This window comes from Dicentrarchus labrax, unplaced genomic scaffold (assembly GCF_905237075.1).
Source record: "Dicentrarchus labrax unplaced genomic scaffold, dlabrax2021, whole genome shotgun sequence".
Taxonomy (NCBI): Eukaryota; Metazoa; Chordata; class Actinopteri; family Moronidae; genus Dicentrarchus; species Dicentrarchus labrax.
In genome coordinates, this window is record NW_026136708.1 from 22,143,906 (window position 1) to 22,160,665 (window position 16,760).

Consider the following 16,760-nt stretch of genomic DNA (forward strand, 5'->3'; position numbering starts at 1 on the left):
CAGAACTCATGACTTATGAAAGCAACTGGATTAGAAGGGATATTTCATCATTAGGTGTGTTTGAGTCTTTGGAAAACATTTCTCTCGTGCTGTGTAGTTGCCCACACAACACACAAACAAATGTCTAAAATCAGTGCACTTGCCCTCTTTATGTAGAGCTGTGACGCAGTGATACGCTGCTGATTGATTCAGCACTGCTTTGGATGGGCACAGTCTGCTCCACCACCAGTAAAACCACCATCCTGCAGCTCTTAGGGCGGCACTTTCTCCAGACCGAGCGATCGATTGTTGCACAGGTCAACCATGTGTCAGCCGAACAGATGGAAACAGAGAGAGAGGACTGTGGAGGACCAGAACCAGACAGGGACATACAGTCGATGCCCCAAGTAAAGCCAATAGTCGACTAGTTGTTGTACGTTAATCATAGTAATTCAATTATTGAAATATCTATATTTGAACAGCTGCCTGTTAAATGCAGAAAAAGGCAGGAATGATTCTGAATGAACTGAACATTTAGTTTCTTTATTTCAACACAGGGTAACATCACACACGTCTCATTATTCAGAAAACTGAATAAATAACTGTCGCTGAACCCGGCTTGTCTTCATCCCCAGAGTCCGAGTCCTGGTCGGAGCCGCTACAAATCTGCCGGCCTCCATTGAGGCTGTGAGCCCAGTTCAGTTGTGCGCTCCTTGGTAGTATTTCAGGAGCAGGTTCCGAACAGGGTTTTATGTTGTTTGTTTTTCTGCGACTATTCTACTAATGAAAAGTGGGAAGACTCTTCTGACTGAGCAGGTCAACTATTAGGGGGCTGTCCTACAAAACAGTACTTGATTACTTTATTCAGTGGACTTGTCCCCCCCTGAGGGTAGCTGGCATCAACAGGTTTCATAGTCTCAGAGACATACATCACTGCTGGACTATATCGACGATATGAAGGTGATTTTTAACATACTATCACACCTAAGATGTCCACCCACTGAGCCTCGTTAATCAGCACGAGTAAATTTGAAATCCTTAATTGCAAACCTGTTTTCTGTCTCTTTTCCATGGAGCTCACCCCCCACATCTAAACTTTGCCCTGTGCTCCATAAGAGTAGTTAACGTTAAGGATGTGATTTTGACGGTGATATTAAATACAAGATAAATGAGGTTAAACGGAGCATCATGCTGTGGTATTGTCGCACCGAGCACAGACACAGTGTTTGAATAGCGGAGACATTGCTATTAAATAGGTTTTTAAAGTGTGCAAATAAATTTGTGGTCTGAATGTGGTTCGCTGGTATCTTGGGCTGTGTAATATCCTCAGGCTCACCTAACGGCGATATAAAAACTGCCAGCGAAAAGATCAGATCTCCTAATGCTTAATGTATACACAGTATTTTAGGGCTGGGTGATATATTGAATTTATTGGATTAATCAAATGTGTGTCTTTGCATGATATCTGCATAATTAAAATGGAATTACCACAAGCACAAAAAGGTTACTTTCAGTCAAAAGGTAAACCGAAATGATCGCTGGCTGCATTTGCTGCGTTAGGTCACGGTCGCAACTTAAAAAGGACGCCGGTTTGAGGCATTCTGATAATTAGGTGGTGAAGTCGCGGAAGTTGACAGAACAGTGTGTAGATTTTTGCCATGTCCAGTCCGTCCCTACCTGCTGGGTAGCTAACTAGCCAGCTGTCTGCGGATATCAAGCTGATGCCTTGTTAAGAAACACAAACATCAGGGGCAGATAAGTCTGTGTGCAGGCTTTTTCAGCTCTGCGTGTGCCGAAACTGATTTATTAAAGTGGATGTTTGTGCTCTTCTTAGCTGAAGCGTCTTGCTGTGGCATTCTATAGGTGTACGGGATAACCTGCGTGTTTTGAAAAACAATGAGAGCCTGCAGGTGGGCTAGGTCTTTATTATTCTTCAACTGTCTTACCTCCTCCTTTTCAGTATCATCTTCTGATAATAAATGTGTCTACATTGGTAAATATGGTGGATAGGGAAGGATTTTACTTAGACAGGGAACTGAAAGTACAGCCAATGTGCAACATTATGGAAATCATGTTCGCTTAATTATAAAGAGGCGTTTTCTGCTGCACATGTGGTGACTGTTGATAGCTTCCATGCCAAATAAAACTCAGCACAGCATCCTTTAGCACAGCGTCAGATGAAGATTTGCATACTAACGGCGTGCTGTTTCTTTTCTCCGTTCTCTTCTCTCAGTCGGAGGCCGGCAGGCTTCTCCCTGCACCTGGGATGGTGCCATGTGACAGAGCGGCCGTGGAGCCATAACCCCACCACCACCGCTCCCATCATCTCGACTCCAAGCTGCTCGTCCACAACTGACCTCACCCCCCGAAGTCTCCCCTTCCTCCCTTTATCTTTGCTCTGAGCCCTGGACAAGGCCACCACAGCCACCACATGACTCACCCACTGGAGCCCTAGATCAAGTAAGTAGTGAGTGTGGCGGGTCGGCGTTGTGTGCTCTGTCCTGCGATAGCTCGTCTCACTTTTAAGCCACAGGTGAACGCAGACTTGCAGCGTATTGTTGCAGCTCGCAGCCTGATGTATTTGGGTCCTTGTCTTGTGGAACATATGTAACTACTTATAATTCAGCACTGATTCTCACCGAATATGCCAAGAATATTATTATCACGTTTTTTTTATTGACTGAAAATGCATGCCTTATGTGTGATTGTAGAGTGAACCCAGCTTCCTCCTAAGGCTCAGGGCCGTGTTTGTTGCATGGCAGTGGTGAAGGTGAGCAGAGGTCAATATTTAATATTCAGAGAAAGTAAAGCAAGACACAGGAGCCGGTTATTTTGTTGTACTGAGCTGAACATGAGTCACGGACTGCATGTGCACATACAGTACGTACCATGTTGCTGGAGGGGCTGCAACTAATTATAGTTTCCATTATGTGTTATTCTGTCAGTTTTCTTTTTTCTGTTAATCGTTTTGTCTGCAAATGATGTGAAAAGCTGCTGATCACAAGTTCTGAGCGCTCGAGATAACATCATCAAACTGATTGTTGTTTTAACATCAACAACAACCAAAAACCTAAAAAGAAAACATCAATTTACATTCATAAGAAAGCGAGAAGAGCAGCAAATATTCACATTTGGGAGCCTTGAACAAGCGAATATTTGGTATTTGTCCTTTTGACAAATGACTCTATTATCAAAGCTGATGACGATCGACTTTCTGCTGATCACCTAATTGATTGATTGCTGAATGGTTCCAGCAGCAGTTGCTAATAGCTAGCCAAATAGCTGGAGCTGCATCCATCACTATACATTGGCTTCTTTACAGTAGCCAGGGTAATATCTACCCTGTACACAGTGGGACAAAGGAACCAGATATCTGTCTGTTTTCCACATTTCTTGTGTTTTTTTTTTTTTTGCTAGATTCACATAATTATTAATCTAAAATCCAGCTCATAAAGTATGAAGAGGAGTTAAACTGAGCATAACAAGTGTGAGTAGTGCCACACAAAGTCACAAGTGCCCTCAGAGTTGAAATGGGGTAATAACTGTTCAGTTGCCTTCATTTAAAGGGTGTAAATCCAGTCGTGTTTTGCATTTGAAATGACTTTTATTGGCTTTTTGTGTTTTTCTGTTGGCCATTATTTTGCCCCTTTATCTGTTTTACAGAGCAGATTGTGGTAAGATCTACAGCGGGGGAAAAAAGATTCTGTGTCATTAAAATTGATAGTGTTCAAAGTTTTATTATGAAAAAAAAAGTGGGTGAAAAGAACGAGAAATGAGAGAGGTTTTTTCAGTCAGTACACGAAACAGACTGAATAAATTGGCAGAATTTGAAAGACCCCAGTCTTCACTGTCACACTTAATAGTCTGTCAATTCAATTTTGAAGAGGACCAGTTAGTTCAGGCTAAATTAATAGTTAAGGGAGAGCGGAGAAAGATCTCTCGCTCTCGCTCTCTCTCTCTCTCGCTCTCGCTCTCTCACTCTCTCTCGCTCTCTGGCCTTTCTGCGTTATTCCCCTGAGCTGTGCGCTCTGAGATTTGTGGCCCCCGAACCGGCTGCAGGGCTCCAAACATCCCAGCATGTCTGACTAGGCCTCCCTTAGCGTTTCACGAGTTGAAATGAGGACACGCACACATACCCACACTCACACTCCAAATTACACAGAGACCAATGGAGCTCAATAAATGATGAATATTCATGTAGAATTATCAGTCTGGCAGTGAACGTGTTTGAGACTGAAAATGCTCTGTGAAGAATTAGGTGAGCAATGACACGTAGGCACTGACATACAGATCTGCCAGCTTAATTGGATGATGTCCTACACCTGTGTTATTTAAAAAAAAAAAAAAATCACTTTACAGATGAATTTAAGATTCATCAGATTATATTTCGTCACTATTTTTAGCATTTAAAATGGAACAGTTTCCTTTCTGTGGGCTAATACATATATTTAACACATTTGCATGATTTGTAAATTACATTTTCCTTATGTATCTTACACTAGCTCTCACTTTTCTTTGCTTTCTGGGCTGTAATTCACCACACACAGCTTAACACTATGTATTCTATACACTGAGGGGTCTGACTAGCTGTAGTAGTGTGTGTGGAGCTGTGTGCAGTCCAAGGTTATTTCTTACTCTTGGTAAACATCCTGGATCTGGGTGTATACAGTTGGTGGGGAAACAATGGACTGGAACTTAACAGGGTACTCTGTTGAGAAGCAGGGACTCTTAAAGGACCACACCAGCACTTTTGTTAAAGTTTAAACCCACAAATCATGTATCCATTACCTCTACATTACCTCTGGGCAGTTTCCACATCGGTGTTTGGTTTGTATGAATGTTACAGTACAAACTTGTTTGAGTTATGGGTAATCCATTACAGTCTACGTTATGTTTAGAGCTGGAATGATTAGTCTCTCAGTCGACAGACCATTTATTAATTGATTAAGCATAAAAGCCCCAAAAATCATGTGTTTTAGCTTTTAAAATGTGAATAATTTCTGGTTTTCAGTGATAGTTAATTGGATTGGTCGGTTAATGATCAGCAGCGAATAGATCGGCAGCGATTATGATAATTGTTTGATATTTAAAGTAATTTTTCAAGCAAAAATTTCAAATCTTTGCATGTTCCAGCTTCTTAAAGTGTGTCTGGATTTGACAACTTGGGAATAAGAAAAGAGCTGTAATGTGTGTCGAAGGAACTACGGTGGCTGCAAAAAAAACATGAAAGGTCCTATCTACAGTCAGTGTTTGGTTTGTGCGTTCAGGGCTACTGTAGAAACATGGCGGTTTAACATGGGGGACTCTGGAGAAGGCGACCTGTGGCGTCTGTAGATAGAAACGGCTCATTCTTAAGTAATGAAAATACATCAATTCTTCTATTCGGGTGATTATACAGTAATAAAAACATACCCTAAGAATATTATCTGTCAATAGATCCTCCTAAATGTAACACACTGAACTTTTAGATTGTTGGTTGGACTACAAAAGCAATGTGTAGAAGTCCGCTCAGGCTTTAGGGAATCGTTATTGGCATTTTTCATTCTATTCTGATATTTTATAGCCCAAAAGACTGTTTGATTAATCCAGTATGTAACTGTGAGATTCACGTATAATTAAAGTGTTGCTTGCAGCCCTTACACTGTTATTGTGTGCTCTGACTGCATTGATACAGTGACACTGACATGTTGAGGTGAAGCAAAGAGTAGCAGCAGTTTGAAACACTGCCCTGGTTGTGTAACTTGGCCCAATTGTTCTATAATTGGTTTGTTCTGTTCTTAATGGAGCCGCACTACTGATGACGAGGTGTGGCTCACCGGATGTAAACGTGCGTAGGGCAGCGTGGGATTTAGCGACGTGTCTAAAAGTGGCGCAGGAGTGAAACTATTGCACATATTGATTCTGATTGAGAAATGGAGGTGGAAATGTAAAACCCCCTCAGACACACAATAAGCACATGTATGTTCTAGTTGTGTGGGTGGGTTTTTTTTTTTCTTTCCCCTCTGGCAATACATGAGATATGTAACCCCATCTGTGCTATCCTTAAGAAACAATGTTATAGCTGTTAAATAATGAATGACTGCATTTTAACTCGTAAAACCCGCTTCACAATTGAAACCCTCTTGTCTCTCAAAGAAAAAAACCCCCTTTCTCACATGCTGTTTGATTCATTTGGTTTGGATAAATTATGCATGCAGATGGACTAATGTTGTGTTCGGGTAAGCAATATTGCGGCAGTCTCTAAAATTAAGCAAATTGAATCACTTTTAAACTGAAGGTCGTGAAATGTCAGATTGCTGCCGATTTGCAGATGACCTACTGTAAACGTGAGCTTATAGATTTTTAAAAAGTCTTACACATTATGCTGATTACTGACCTTTTTCTTAGATTTTGTGGAGGAGCATTTAGTGACTTGTGATTCTAGTGGTTAGGCCTGTAGTAGTAGAGTAATGGCAGAAACAGTTTGTTCATTGATTGAATTATGAGCAAACTGACCCTGAGTCTGACCTCATGTGGAGGCCACATGGAGACCGCTTCCCACAGCTGAAGAAATGCTGCTCAATTTAAAAACCTGCTACCTGGACTGCAGTGAGGCTGCACACCAGCAATAATGATGGCATACACACATTCCACCTGTCCATATGTTAATACTCAGTTTCACCGTGTATGAATACAATCCAGGAGTCAGGGGCGGCGGAGGGGGGGTGTTGGTGGGGCAGGGGGTTGCACCGTGGCCTCCGGTCGACTGAAGCTGTATACATTCTCTGACCATGTCCTATATTCAAGAGGGTGGGCCTTAGCAACAGTGACTGAGCAGCTTCTCATGGGCTGTACCAAGTCGGCGCAGCAGAGAGGGGTGGTCACGCTGTGTGCATGAGCAGCGTGGTTAGAATACAATTGTCATTTCACCTTTTGTTCAAATTATATGAGACACTCGCGTTATAGCAGCAAGGACAGTATTAAATATCCGTTTAGTGTCACGTATCAGCCTTCATCAGTTATCTTTGAATACTTCACACTCAAGGGTTCCCTCTAGTCGTGACATTCCTGGAGTAATGTGAAATTTTGAGTGTGAAAAAGGCATGAAAGTAATTTTTTTTTGTACAGCTTTAGTATAAACACCAGGACCTAGATATGAATTCAGAAAGGTGGTGGAGCTCCAGTAATCATCCAGGAGAGCCTTTCGCTCCCGTTGACCACTCTGTTCTTCACATTCATACCAGACACACAACGTGGGATCCTCAGAGAAACCTGAATAATGGAAACCTGTTTGAAAAGCTTGTATGTACATTAGGTGGATTAATAGGGATAATGAATGAATGTGTGTGTTTGTGTCAATCCCTCATTCACGCTCTCCTCCCTCTCTCCGTGGTAATCAGCATCCTTTACTCCCCACTCTCTACCTGGTGGTCTCTTCCTCACCCCCCCCCCTTCCTCCCTTGCAAGCCATAAATTGCCACTGTTGTGTGTGTGTGTGTGTGTGTGTGGGGAAGTGATCAGTATATCTCGTTGGAATGAGAAACCGAAGCAGGAGGAAGCTTTAAAAGGGGGGGAAAAAGATAAACATAGAGATCCTGAGAGGGCAGGCAGCGGTAATGGAGAGCCCGTGGAGGCGCTGGGCTGTGTTTCTCAGCGGTCTGACTCTCCTGCGCTGTCGCTGCTGCTGCTGCTTTTTCTTCTTCCTCTTTGGCGACTGAAGGCTCCACCATACGTCACACAGAGAGGGGGTTGAGGTCAGAAGTTGCAGGAGGCCCCCCGACGTGGTCTACAGGTGTGTGGATTAGAACCGCAGTTGTTTTTTTTCTCTGAGGCTGTGCTCACGCTGCAGCTGTAACGCTTGTAATTATGATAATTATAATTATTATTTCAGTCACATGTGACACAGGCCGGATGTTATAACGAGTGCAAGCTGTGAAAGCTGTCATATGTCTTTTTAAATACTGCTGTGTGTTATATACATGTCTTTTAAACGGCCATTCAGAAGGATCACTTAGGGGCACTAATTTAGCAGCAGAGATTGTTAGGCTTCCTGTTTGAAGCACACTGGTTGCACGCATGCTGTAGATGAATGCTGTTAGCGGTGGATGAGAAAGTTTAAAGTCGATCATTTAAACATTTTCATTTCCTAAAGTGGGCTTTTACATCACTGGGCGGTATTATTCAGTAGATTCATATTCGTACCATTGATTTAGGCTATTGATTTAGACTCATTTTTGGATGTTTTTTGTAGTCCTAATAGAGTCGCACTTTAAATGCCACAACCAGTATTTTTTCTGCATTTGGTTGTTGGCAGAACTATTTATGTTTGTATACAAATGGGCTGCAGAGTAATTGTTCATGCATGTGAACTATAAACTGTAAATTATGTAATAACAAGTTATTGGGGTTTTAAAGAAAGCAATTTATCACTTACTGTGGAGCAGGTGCATGTTCATTAAAGATCCATCCCTCCAGATATAAGACATAATACAAATAGTCTGCTTGGAACAATAATGTGTGTCTGATATGTTTTATCCACAAAAATAGTATAATTTCTTCATTTAAATACCATTTTAACCTCATTAAAAAAATCAATGCATGCATGTTTTGGTCATTTCTAAAGTTTTCCTACTTCACTATGAAGCCCATTCTCAGTGTCTGTGCACTGGAGGCTTCAAGTTTCTAAATCACACTGTATAAGCCGAGTACTGGACCAGGACTGACTTCCAAGCTATTTGTGATGTCACAAATCATGCTCAAAGGCCCCGCCCCCTTAAAATCTGATTTTTAATGAGCTCAGAGAATCTTTCTACTTTCAGCAGATGAATGTGAAAACATCCTTTTAGTGTCAAACTCTGCACATACATCAATCTGCACAGTAAATATATATATATACACACGTATTCTTCATTACATGATGGAAGTTTATAGTTGGCTCAAACTGTAAAACATTGTTGAGCCTCTTCATCTAACAATCTTACCTCCATATTCTTCCTCACAAGCCAAAACAAAGCCACTTAACCAGCTTCCTAACTCCTGCATGGTTGTTTTCAACCATATTGTTTCAGAGTAAAGGCCTACTGCTGCCTTCACTTTAAAGAAACATTTCTATTGTGCATTTATTTCACGTGAAGCGTTGTGACGTGGCAACAATAGTGCATCAGCGTTAGCTCACCGCTGCAATTGAGTGCAGCAGAACAGAAAACAACAGGACTCTCACAGCGACAGCGTTATTTGAGCAACTGCAGGTAGACAGTAACAAATACAGTAAGCCAAAATATTCTGGCAGGAGTGAATGAATGTAGCTGGAAGAATAAACACATTACCTTATAAATCTGATTGTTTTTATCAGCTCTTTATCAGAGACAAGCTAGTCATCCAACACAGTACCCCTTTGTATACAGTAGATTTGCAGTATATGGCACATTTGTGTACCTTGAAAACTAAACAAATGGTGGAAAACTTTAAACTTTGGAATTCATTTTACAGCTTCACTCACCTTCACCTTGACTGCCTGCAGACAACACTTACACAGCAGGAGTGTAAACAAGCTTGACGACAATTAATAATGCAGTGTTAGCTGCGTCAGTTGAATCATATTTCATGCTTTCCAGAACAGTGTGGTGTAAATCCATTTAAAGAACAAGGAAACTTTACTACAGCTACTGACAGAAGTTTTGAGGGGTTGATCGAACGTGATCTCACGAGAGAAGGAGCAGACGAAGGCAGTGGTATAAATGAATATCAATAAAACAGCTGACAGTTCATTTGGAGAGAAAAGAGAAATAATTTAATAGAAGAAAGTGTCAGACAGCAGTTTAAACCTAAATGCGAAGCTTAATATGATTCTACAAAGTTGCACAGGGGCCCCATTTACACTTGTCATTTAAATGTCTCATATCAGGATAAAATCAGTCTGAGATGGACACTCAGCCAACCGTCGTATCGTAAAAGTTTATCGTCCTAACGGCTCTAACTCATGCCGGGGTCGGATAAACGCTACAGCAGCTCAGTGTGCTTTCTATTGCAATGTTTCCCAACCTTTTATCTTAAGAGGCCCCTTTTTTCTTTCATTTATTAAACTGACGATTGTAACTGACTGTATATTTCATATCATATCCAAAACTGTACAATGAACCCAGACAGTGAATTCAGGAAGTTTGTGTAAAACGAGTGATTTGGATGAATTTCGAGCAGATTATTATATATGTTTTGTTTTTTTTTTATATTAACAATCACACAGACTTAATAGGCTTTTTTTTGGACCAGGTCAGTGTTTTCTTATCTCTGACACTTTACCTAATTTACTTTACATTTACATTTCTTCACAGAAATGAATGAAATGCTGAGATAAAGGCCTGCTGTGTGATTTATTTATTTATTTTCTCCCACCCCTTAAAATCAAGAAGGCCTTGCAACCCCCCATGAAGCCTTTGGTGACCCTTAGTGGGGGTCCTGACCCCCAGGTTGGGAACCACTCTTCTACTGGATCAAGTCACTGGATCTGTTACCCCTTGTTGCTTTAATCAGGCAGTGTGATTTTAGTGTAACTTTAGCTGCTGTTATAAGGACTGCGGTTGATATTCCAACCATTGATGCCGTAGTAGAGATGTTTAAACAGCAATACAGTACAGGAAGAAGGAGTTAACTCATGTTTAGCATGTTCAGTACACTGCATTAGATTAAGAGGGAACCTGCTGACTGACCAATGCTCATATTGTAAAAGTGATTATTCTAACCTTTTACTGTACTCTACTAAAGGTTAAAGAGTCAGTCAAGTTCACCCCAACTTGTATGTCCTTGACACGGCCTCGTATTATGCGACATTGTTGGGATGTGGAAACAAAACTGGCTGCCAAGCGTAAAGACTTTCATCATAAACACTGACCAGGTGGGAAGAACTGTTGTTCATGAAACATAATCACAATGGTCGAGAAACAGGAAAGCCCAGAAATACGATGATGGCTTGTTGTGCACGGCCGACGAGCTTATCAACAATACACACTTCAGCCAAATTTCCCTAATTTCTTCCCTCTATAGGAAAATGGATTGTTCAGCATGTTTTTCACAGTACGAACACACAGCTAGAGCATGTTCACATGCTCGAATTTATAAATAAAATCATCCATGTAGGGTCAGGTTGCAGGATATGCGGTCTGCCTGGGACGTCATGAAATACAACTACTGTATCTTATTCCATCAATAAACTGTAGAAACAGGCACATTAATCTCTGTTGCATCACGTTAGAGCGGAAAACATCAGCCCATCGACTGAAAGTTAGTCAAGTGATCGTTTCAAGTCATCTTTTCAAGTAAAAATGTCAATATTTCTTTGTTCCAGTTTCTCAAATATTTGTATTTGCTGGTTTCTGTGAGGACGGTCTCAGTGAAGGAATTTCCCCAGCAGTCAGGGTGGCTCAACAGTATTACCGCCAATTTTTGTTGTTGTTGCTAATTGCTGTGCGAGGGGTACAGCGGGATAATGTTTCATCTCAGTACCTGCTTGTAGTAATCTCCCTCCTCCTGCATCCCCCGTTCACTGGTGACTTTATTCAGCTTGAAGTGGCCGAATTGTGATAAATAGGCCATTTGGTGTTTTCTGCTTGCAAGGCTGCTGGTGTTTTGTTCGGTGGAGTTTTTCCAGAGCGAGAGAGGCCGGATGCTACGTGACTTTCTCCTGTGTGGTATTGTAATCCCGGGCTCGTAGCGGTGCGTTTCAGACAGCGTCTCTGGAGGATAAACTGTTTGTTGGACAAAACAAGACATTTGAGTATGTCTACTACAAAAATGTGCTTTTGGAAATTGTGATTGATGTTTTTATTTTTTTATCTTCAAAAATGTTGATTAAACAAGAAAATAATGAGAGAATTGATAACAAGAACATTAGTTAGTTTCAGGTGCACCATTTTGCATAAATGTCTTTATACTTAGCAAAGTAATGTATCAAAAAGGGGGAAATATGGTTTTGTTCTTTTAGGTAATGAGCACTATTCAATGGTTGACTGAAGTTTTACTATAGTAAGGATAAAATAGTGTGTTATTCTCACTACCTACACATTTCAAACAAACACTGGTTTAATATATATATATATATATATATACACACACACACACACTTGAAACTTGTCATGCATGCTGTTCGGTTTGCAGCTGGTTTGATGAATCTGTTTTCTCAGGTGATAATTTGACTTTGTCGTACTTACAGTTTCAGCCGTTATTGAAACACAGGCTGAACCCAGTCTCTCAGAAACTGGGCTACTTTGTATTTTCCTTGGGTGCTAATGTAGCAGCAGCGGTCTCATTTCTCACCGTGGCGGATGGATCTTTTTTTTTTTTAAGTGCAACACAAGGAGGTCCGAGGAGGAGGAGAGGGGTGATTCGAGGTGAAATGTAAACGAGGCTAGTCAGGAAGGATTAGCGTCCTGTGAGCTGCGTGGCCCTGCAGCGGCACCCAACACTGTGACAATGGCGGCTTGTTTTTTAGCGGGTGGCCCAGGGATTGAAAGCCTTTCATGTGTGTCTGTAGTTCCTGCGTATGTCCATGAGTTACAGATTTTAATTTCCACTACTACAACATAGAGAGACATGAGTATATCCTTTGTCACATGAGCCTTTTTTTGCCTCCTAGTCATGATGTGTTACTTATTAAATTCTTTCACAAACTTGATTTTGACTGCTTTGTGTGTGTGTGTGTGTGTGTGTGTGTGTGTGTGTGTGTGTGTGTGTGTGATAAGTATGTTTCTGTTGCCATTGAAGGGGTTTTAACTGTAATATTATATGTAATATTTTGGCTTAATGAATTGCACAGGAAGCCTGTTCACTCTCCTCCATACACGGTGTGCTTCATCGAATGTTGCAGCGTTTTTTCTGTTGCCATGGTTACCCTCCCGATGCAGCGAAGGGAGATGCAGACTGTTAGACTTTGCAGATAAAGAACAGGCGCGAGTCCATTAAGGGAGAAACTGAAGAGGAATGTCAGAAACAGAGTAAATATTAGGGAGGGTTTTCTGGGTAATGCAATCAGTCACAATATCAGCACTAATCAGCTCCAGCTGTAGGGTTTGATGCAGAGCTGTTGTAATGACATAAGTCTTACTGGAATCTACTGTATGTTACTTAGTACATTGCTTAAAGCTATGTTTTCATCCAAATACAAAGCTGAATTGAAATATTATGCATATATGAATGACTGTAATGTTAACTAAATACACTGGTTGAGGTATTTTACTTCAGGGAAACTTACATCAGCTTCACTGGCTTCATTTTATACATGTCATATTAATTTTGAGGCTGACTCCCCCCGTTTTACATGAATTAAGGCGCTGCGATACACTCACTTGTAACTTGATGTATTTCTGCCAGTATAAGTTGTGAGAATATAAATAATATATGTTGAAACTCCTGCAGCGACTGTTTGCATTTGGTATTGTTAATGATAACATGACATGATAATAACATATCATTCTTTTAACAGCTTTATATTAAAGATCCCCTCCAGACACGTATTAACAAAAAAAAAAAAGAGTAAAATTTCCACGTTTAGATCCTTAGAAAGGCATTTACCTCATTTAAAATGACAGAACCGAGACACAAGATGTCTCCTACTTCACTGTAAAGTCCACTCTCAGTGTGTGTGCACTGGTGGCTTTGAGTTTCTACATTACACTCATATAAGCTGCATACTGGACCAGGAAAAGACACAAGAAACAAAGATGCATACAGTATGAAGCTCAAACATTTAGCTGGGGTGTTTGTGGGTAAAGCTACTACACGACATAAAAAATGAAAGCAAACTGAGCGGCTCTGATACAATATTTGGATGCTGGATGCTTGTTTGTTGCTACATTTACTTTTGTGTGTAAATGTAGCAACACGCATTTATTTTGTAATCCCATGTGTTTACCACTCTAAAAACCTATCTTTTCCTTTTTCTGTTATTGTTCTGCTGCAACGAAAACATACTGAACAGTGACCCCAAACTGAAGTTCATATGAGCTGTGCCTTTTGTGAACCTCACCGCTGGCGTTGTGCCATATAACAAAATGCAATTATAACAACTGTATGACAGTAACAGCTGAACCGAACCCTGCTGTGTTTCTTTCTGCTTTTTTTTTGGGAGGAGGGGGGGTAAGCTGTGTGAACGGAGCGGTGGGGTTTTGATTGTTGCACAAACGTTGTTGGGTGACCTTTCCGTACTTTATCATGTGTTCCTCCTCTACAGGTCAGTTGAAGCTGAAAATGAGTGCAGTAGGGGAAAACCCCCTGGACCCTGCCACGCCAGAGTCACGCAAGAGGAAGGGCTCACCATGCGTTACATCAGGGCAAAGGTAAAGACCCAGCTCCCACGTATTGTTGTTTTTGTTAGTGACGTTACGGGCAAAAAGCAAAACACAGCAGACTACAACAGCACAGCTGAAGAGCTCCAGCTCCTGCTTTACTTACTGTCCAACAGGCTTTAACTCTGCATGATATGGTCATTTTGTGCCCCGTCGCTTAACAATATTGCTTCTTACATAACGGAAAAAGATCCCAATGTAAGTATGTGAAGTGCATAAATAATTAATACAATAATTTAGACTCCGATAAGGAAATAAATTATGGTGTTGTAGTTAAACTCCAGTCCACTCCAGTCCTTCTCCTCTGAGACATCAGAACAAACAGTTAGTTGATGGACATAACATTATTTACCTACTGTTTTTATCATCAAATAATCATTTAAGTTATTTCTTTGGGAAAAAATAAAATGTACTGCTTTTCTGTTATGTGATATAGTGCATGCACATATCTCCTGTTCGTTCATCGCAGACATTTTAGACACCAAATGATGATTAACTGAGCCGCCTTAAGAACCTGCGCTGGTCAAAGATCCTCAGACGTGTTTAAATAATGTTATTAGAAATGGATTATTGAATGAAGACTAACTGAGAAACCTCAACAGTAAAACAACCCCTAAGGCTAATTACTCCTTTTTAAGTAATTCTTGTGTATCTAAATATGGGCTTGTCACATCTGTCCTCACTTCTGTTGCCCCTCGCAGTAACTCGGCCTCGTAGATAGCCTCTCACTCCCTCTGCAGAGTACAAGAGTCGCTCGACGAGCGGCGGCGGCGGGGTGAAGATGTGTAGTCAAGGAACCTGCAGCTCAAGAATCCACTATCAGTCACTTGTACTTTGAGCAGAGCGGAAACTCTGAGAGGGCCTTTTCAACGCTGTCTCATGCGTATGTGTGTGTAATGTCTTGTATATCTGTAAATGAGAGGAAGACTATCGCAGTTTTAGACCCTGATTTTAGAGGGAGAGTGGCAGCAGGTAAAGGGATGAATGTTGTCAGTGTGTGCTGCGTGCGTGCGTGCGTGAGTCTATAAGGCCCAATAGCTGATGTAAGCTGATGTAAGAGCCCAGCTAGCATTTCTACAGCAACTACACGCAGCCACTGACCTGCGCATTCACACAGCAGCGTCCTCACCCCTCCCTCCCTCCCTCCCTCCCTCCCCCGGTCACCACGCCTGTGTGTTCTGGCTGGCCAATGCGCTGACCTACTTTTACTGTTGTCGTCTCTCACACACACACACACGCACACACACACATATACTCACATATACACACACATTCCTCTTTTCATGTTTACCACATACCTTGCTGTAACTCGTCGGGTTGGAAGTATGTTAATACAACTGGAAAATAAAGTGAAGCTGAAGGCTGTGCGCGCAGACTAGTGAGAGTTAAAGGCAGATTTAAGTTGCTTTTTAAATATTTTGTGTCAGCTTTACTTAATATATTGCAGCATTCATGTTTACATATTACTGAAACAGATTACATTTACAGATTACATGATGTACGGTACATTATGATGTTACTTACACATTCCCCGACTCTGACACCGATAATGTAAACCACCTATTTCTTGATAGAGACAGTTCATCTTTTATGAAGTTTAAATGCTCCATAAACTAAATGTAATGCCAAGAAATCAGGTCAAGTAAAGATCAGAGCTGCAACTAGCAAGTATTTTGATTATTTATTCATCTACTGATTATTCCCTTGATTAATTGATCCGTAATCTATGGACGACCGACTACAACTTCGGCCATAAATCTGCCGATTGTTGCAGATATATCAGTATCGGTGTACAGGTTGGCCGATAGATAACAAAAAAAAATTCCACAGCAGAAGCTAAAACATGTGCTAAAGATTATTCAGACACTATACCTCCATTACATAGATTGCTACCAGAAAGTTTTTAGCTGAAAAACGTCCCACTGAGCTCATATCATGGTCACAATTCTGTAATCAAATTAATTGAAAGGATATTTATGGATTTATTATTGTTTATTAATGTGTATATGTGACAAATAACTCACAAACTCACAAATAAATCTAAATAAAGGAGCTGGAAATGTCTTAAATAATTAATCATGTATCAAAGTCATTCCTAAATGACTTTTCTATTAATTGATTAATCAATTAATTGCTAATTGTGTCATCTCTATTAAAGATATATTCTCTTTTTCCTGTTCCTGTCAGCCAAGTCAACAATAAACCATTTAAGTCTCTCACTGTCCACCTTTACCTCCATCTCCTTCTTTCCCACCCTCTTCCTCTTGGGAATTTCCCCTCCCCCCCCCCCCCCCCCCCGTGCCTCCTCGTCTTTCCCTCAGCAGGAACTCCTGCACGGCGACAATTATTAATGTTCTTCTTGTCTCAGCACATCCTCTGCTCTCTCACCAGCTTCCTATTTTTCCCTTATTACTTCCTCGCTCGTCACTCACAGCAAACAGTTTATTAGGTAATAACAGTGTATTC

The 16,760-nt window shown here is 41.0% G+C and overlaps 1 protein-coding gene across 3 annotated transcripts in view; it reads left to right on the forward strand.

Moving 5' to 3' along the window:
• ncoa1 (nuclear receptor coactivator 1) overlaps positions 1–16,760 on the forward strand; it is a 58,564-nt gene that overhangs the window by 15,428 nt on the left and 26,376 nt on the right. For 2 of the 3 annotated variants that reach the window (XM_051409742.1, XM_051409744.1), the window contains exons 2-3: positions 2,213–2,439; positions 14,180–14,285. In XM_051409742.1, coding sequence (XP_051265702.1) covers positions 14,197–14,285 — 89 coding nt within the window. In that variant the 5' untranslated portion in view covers positions 2,213–2,439; positions 14,180–14,196. Of the gene's footprint in view, positions 1–2,212; positions 2,440–7,473; positions 7,751–14,179; positions 14,286–16,760 lie in introns of those variants that run through there. The other variant, XM_051409743.1, reaches the window with a different exon arrangement.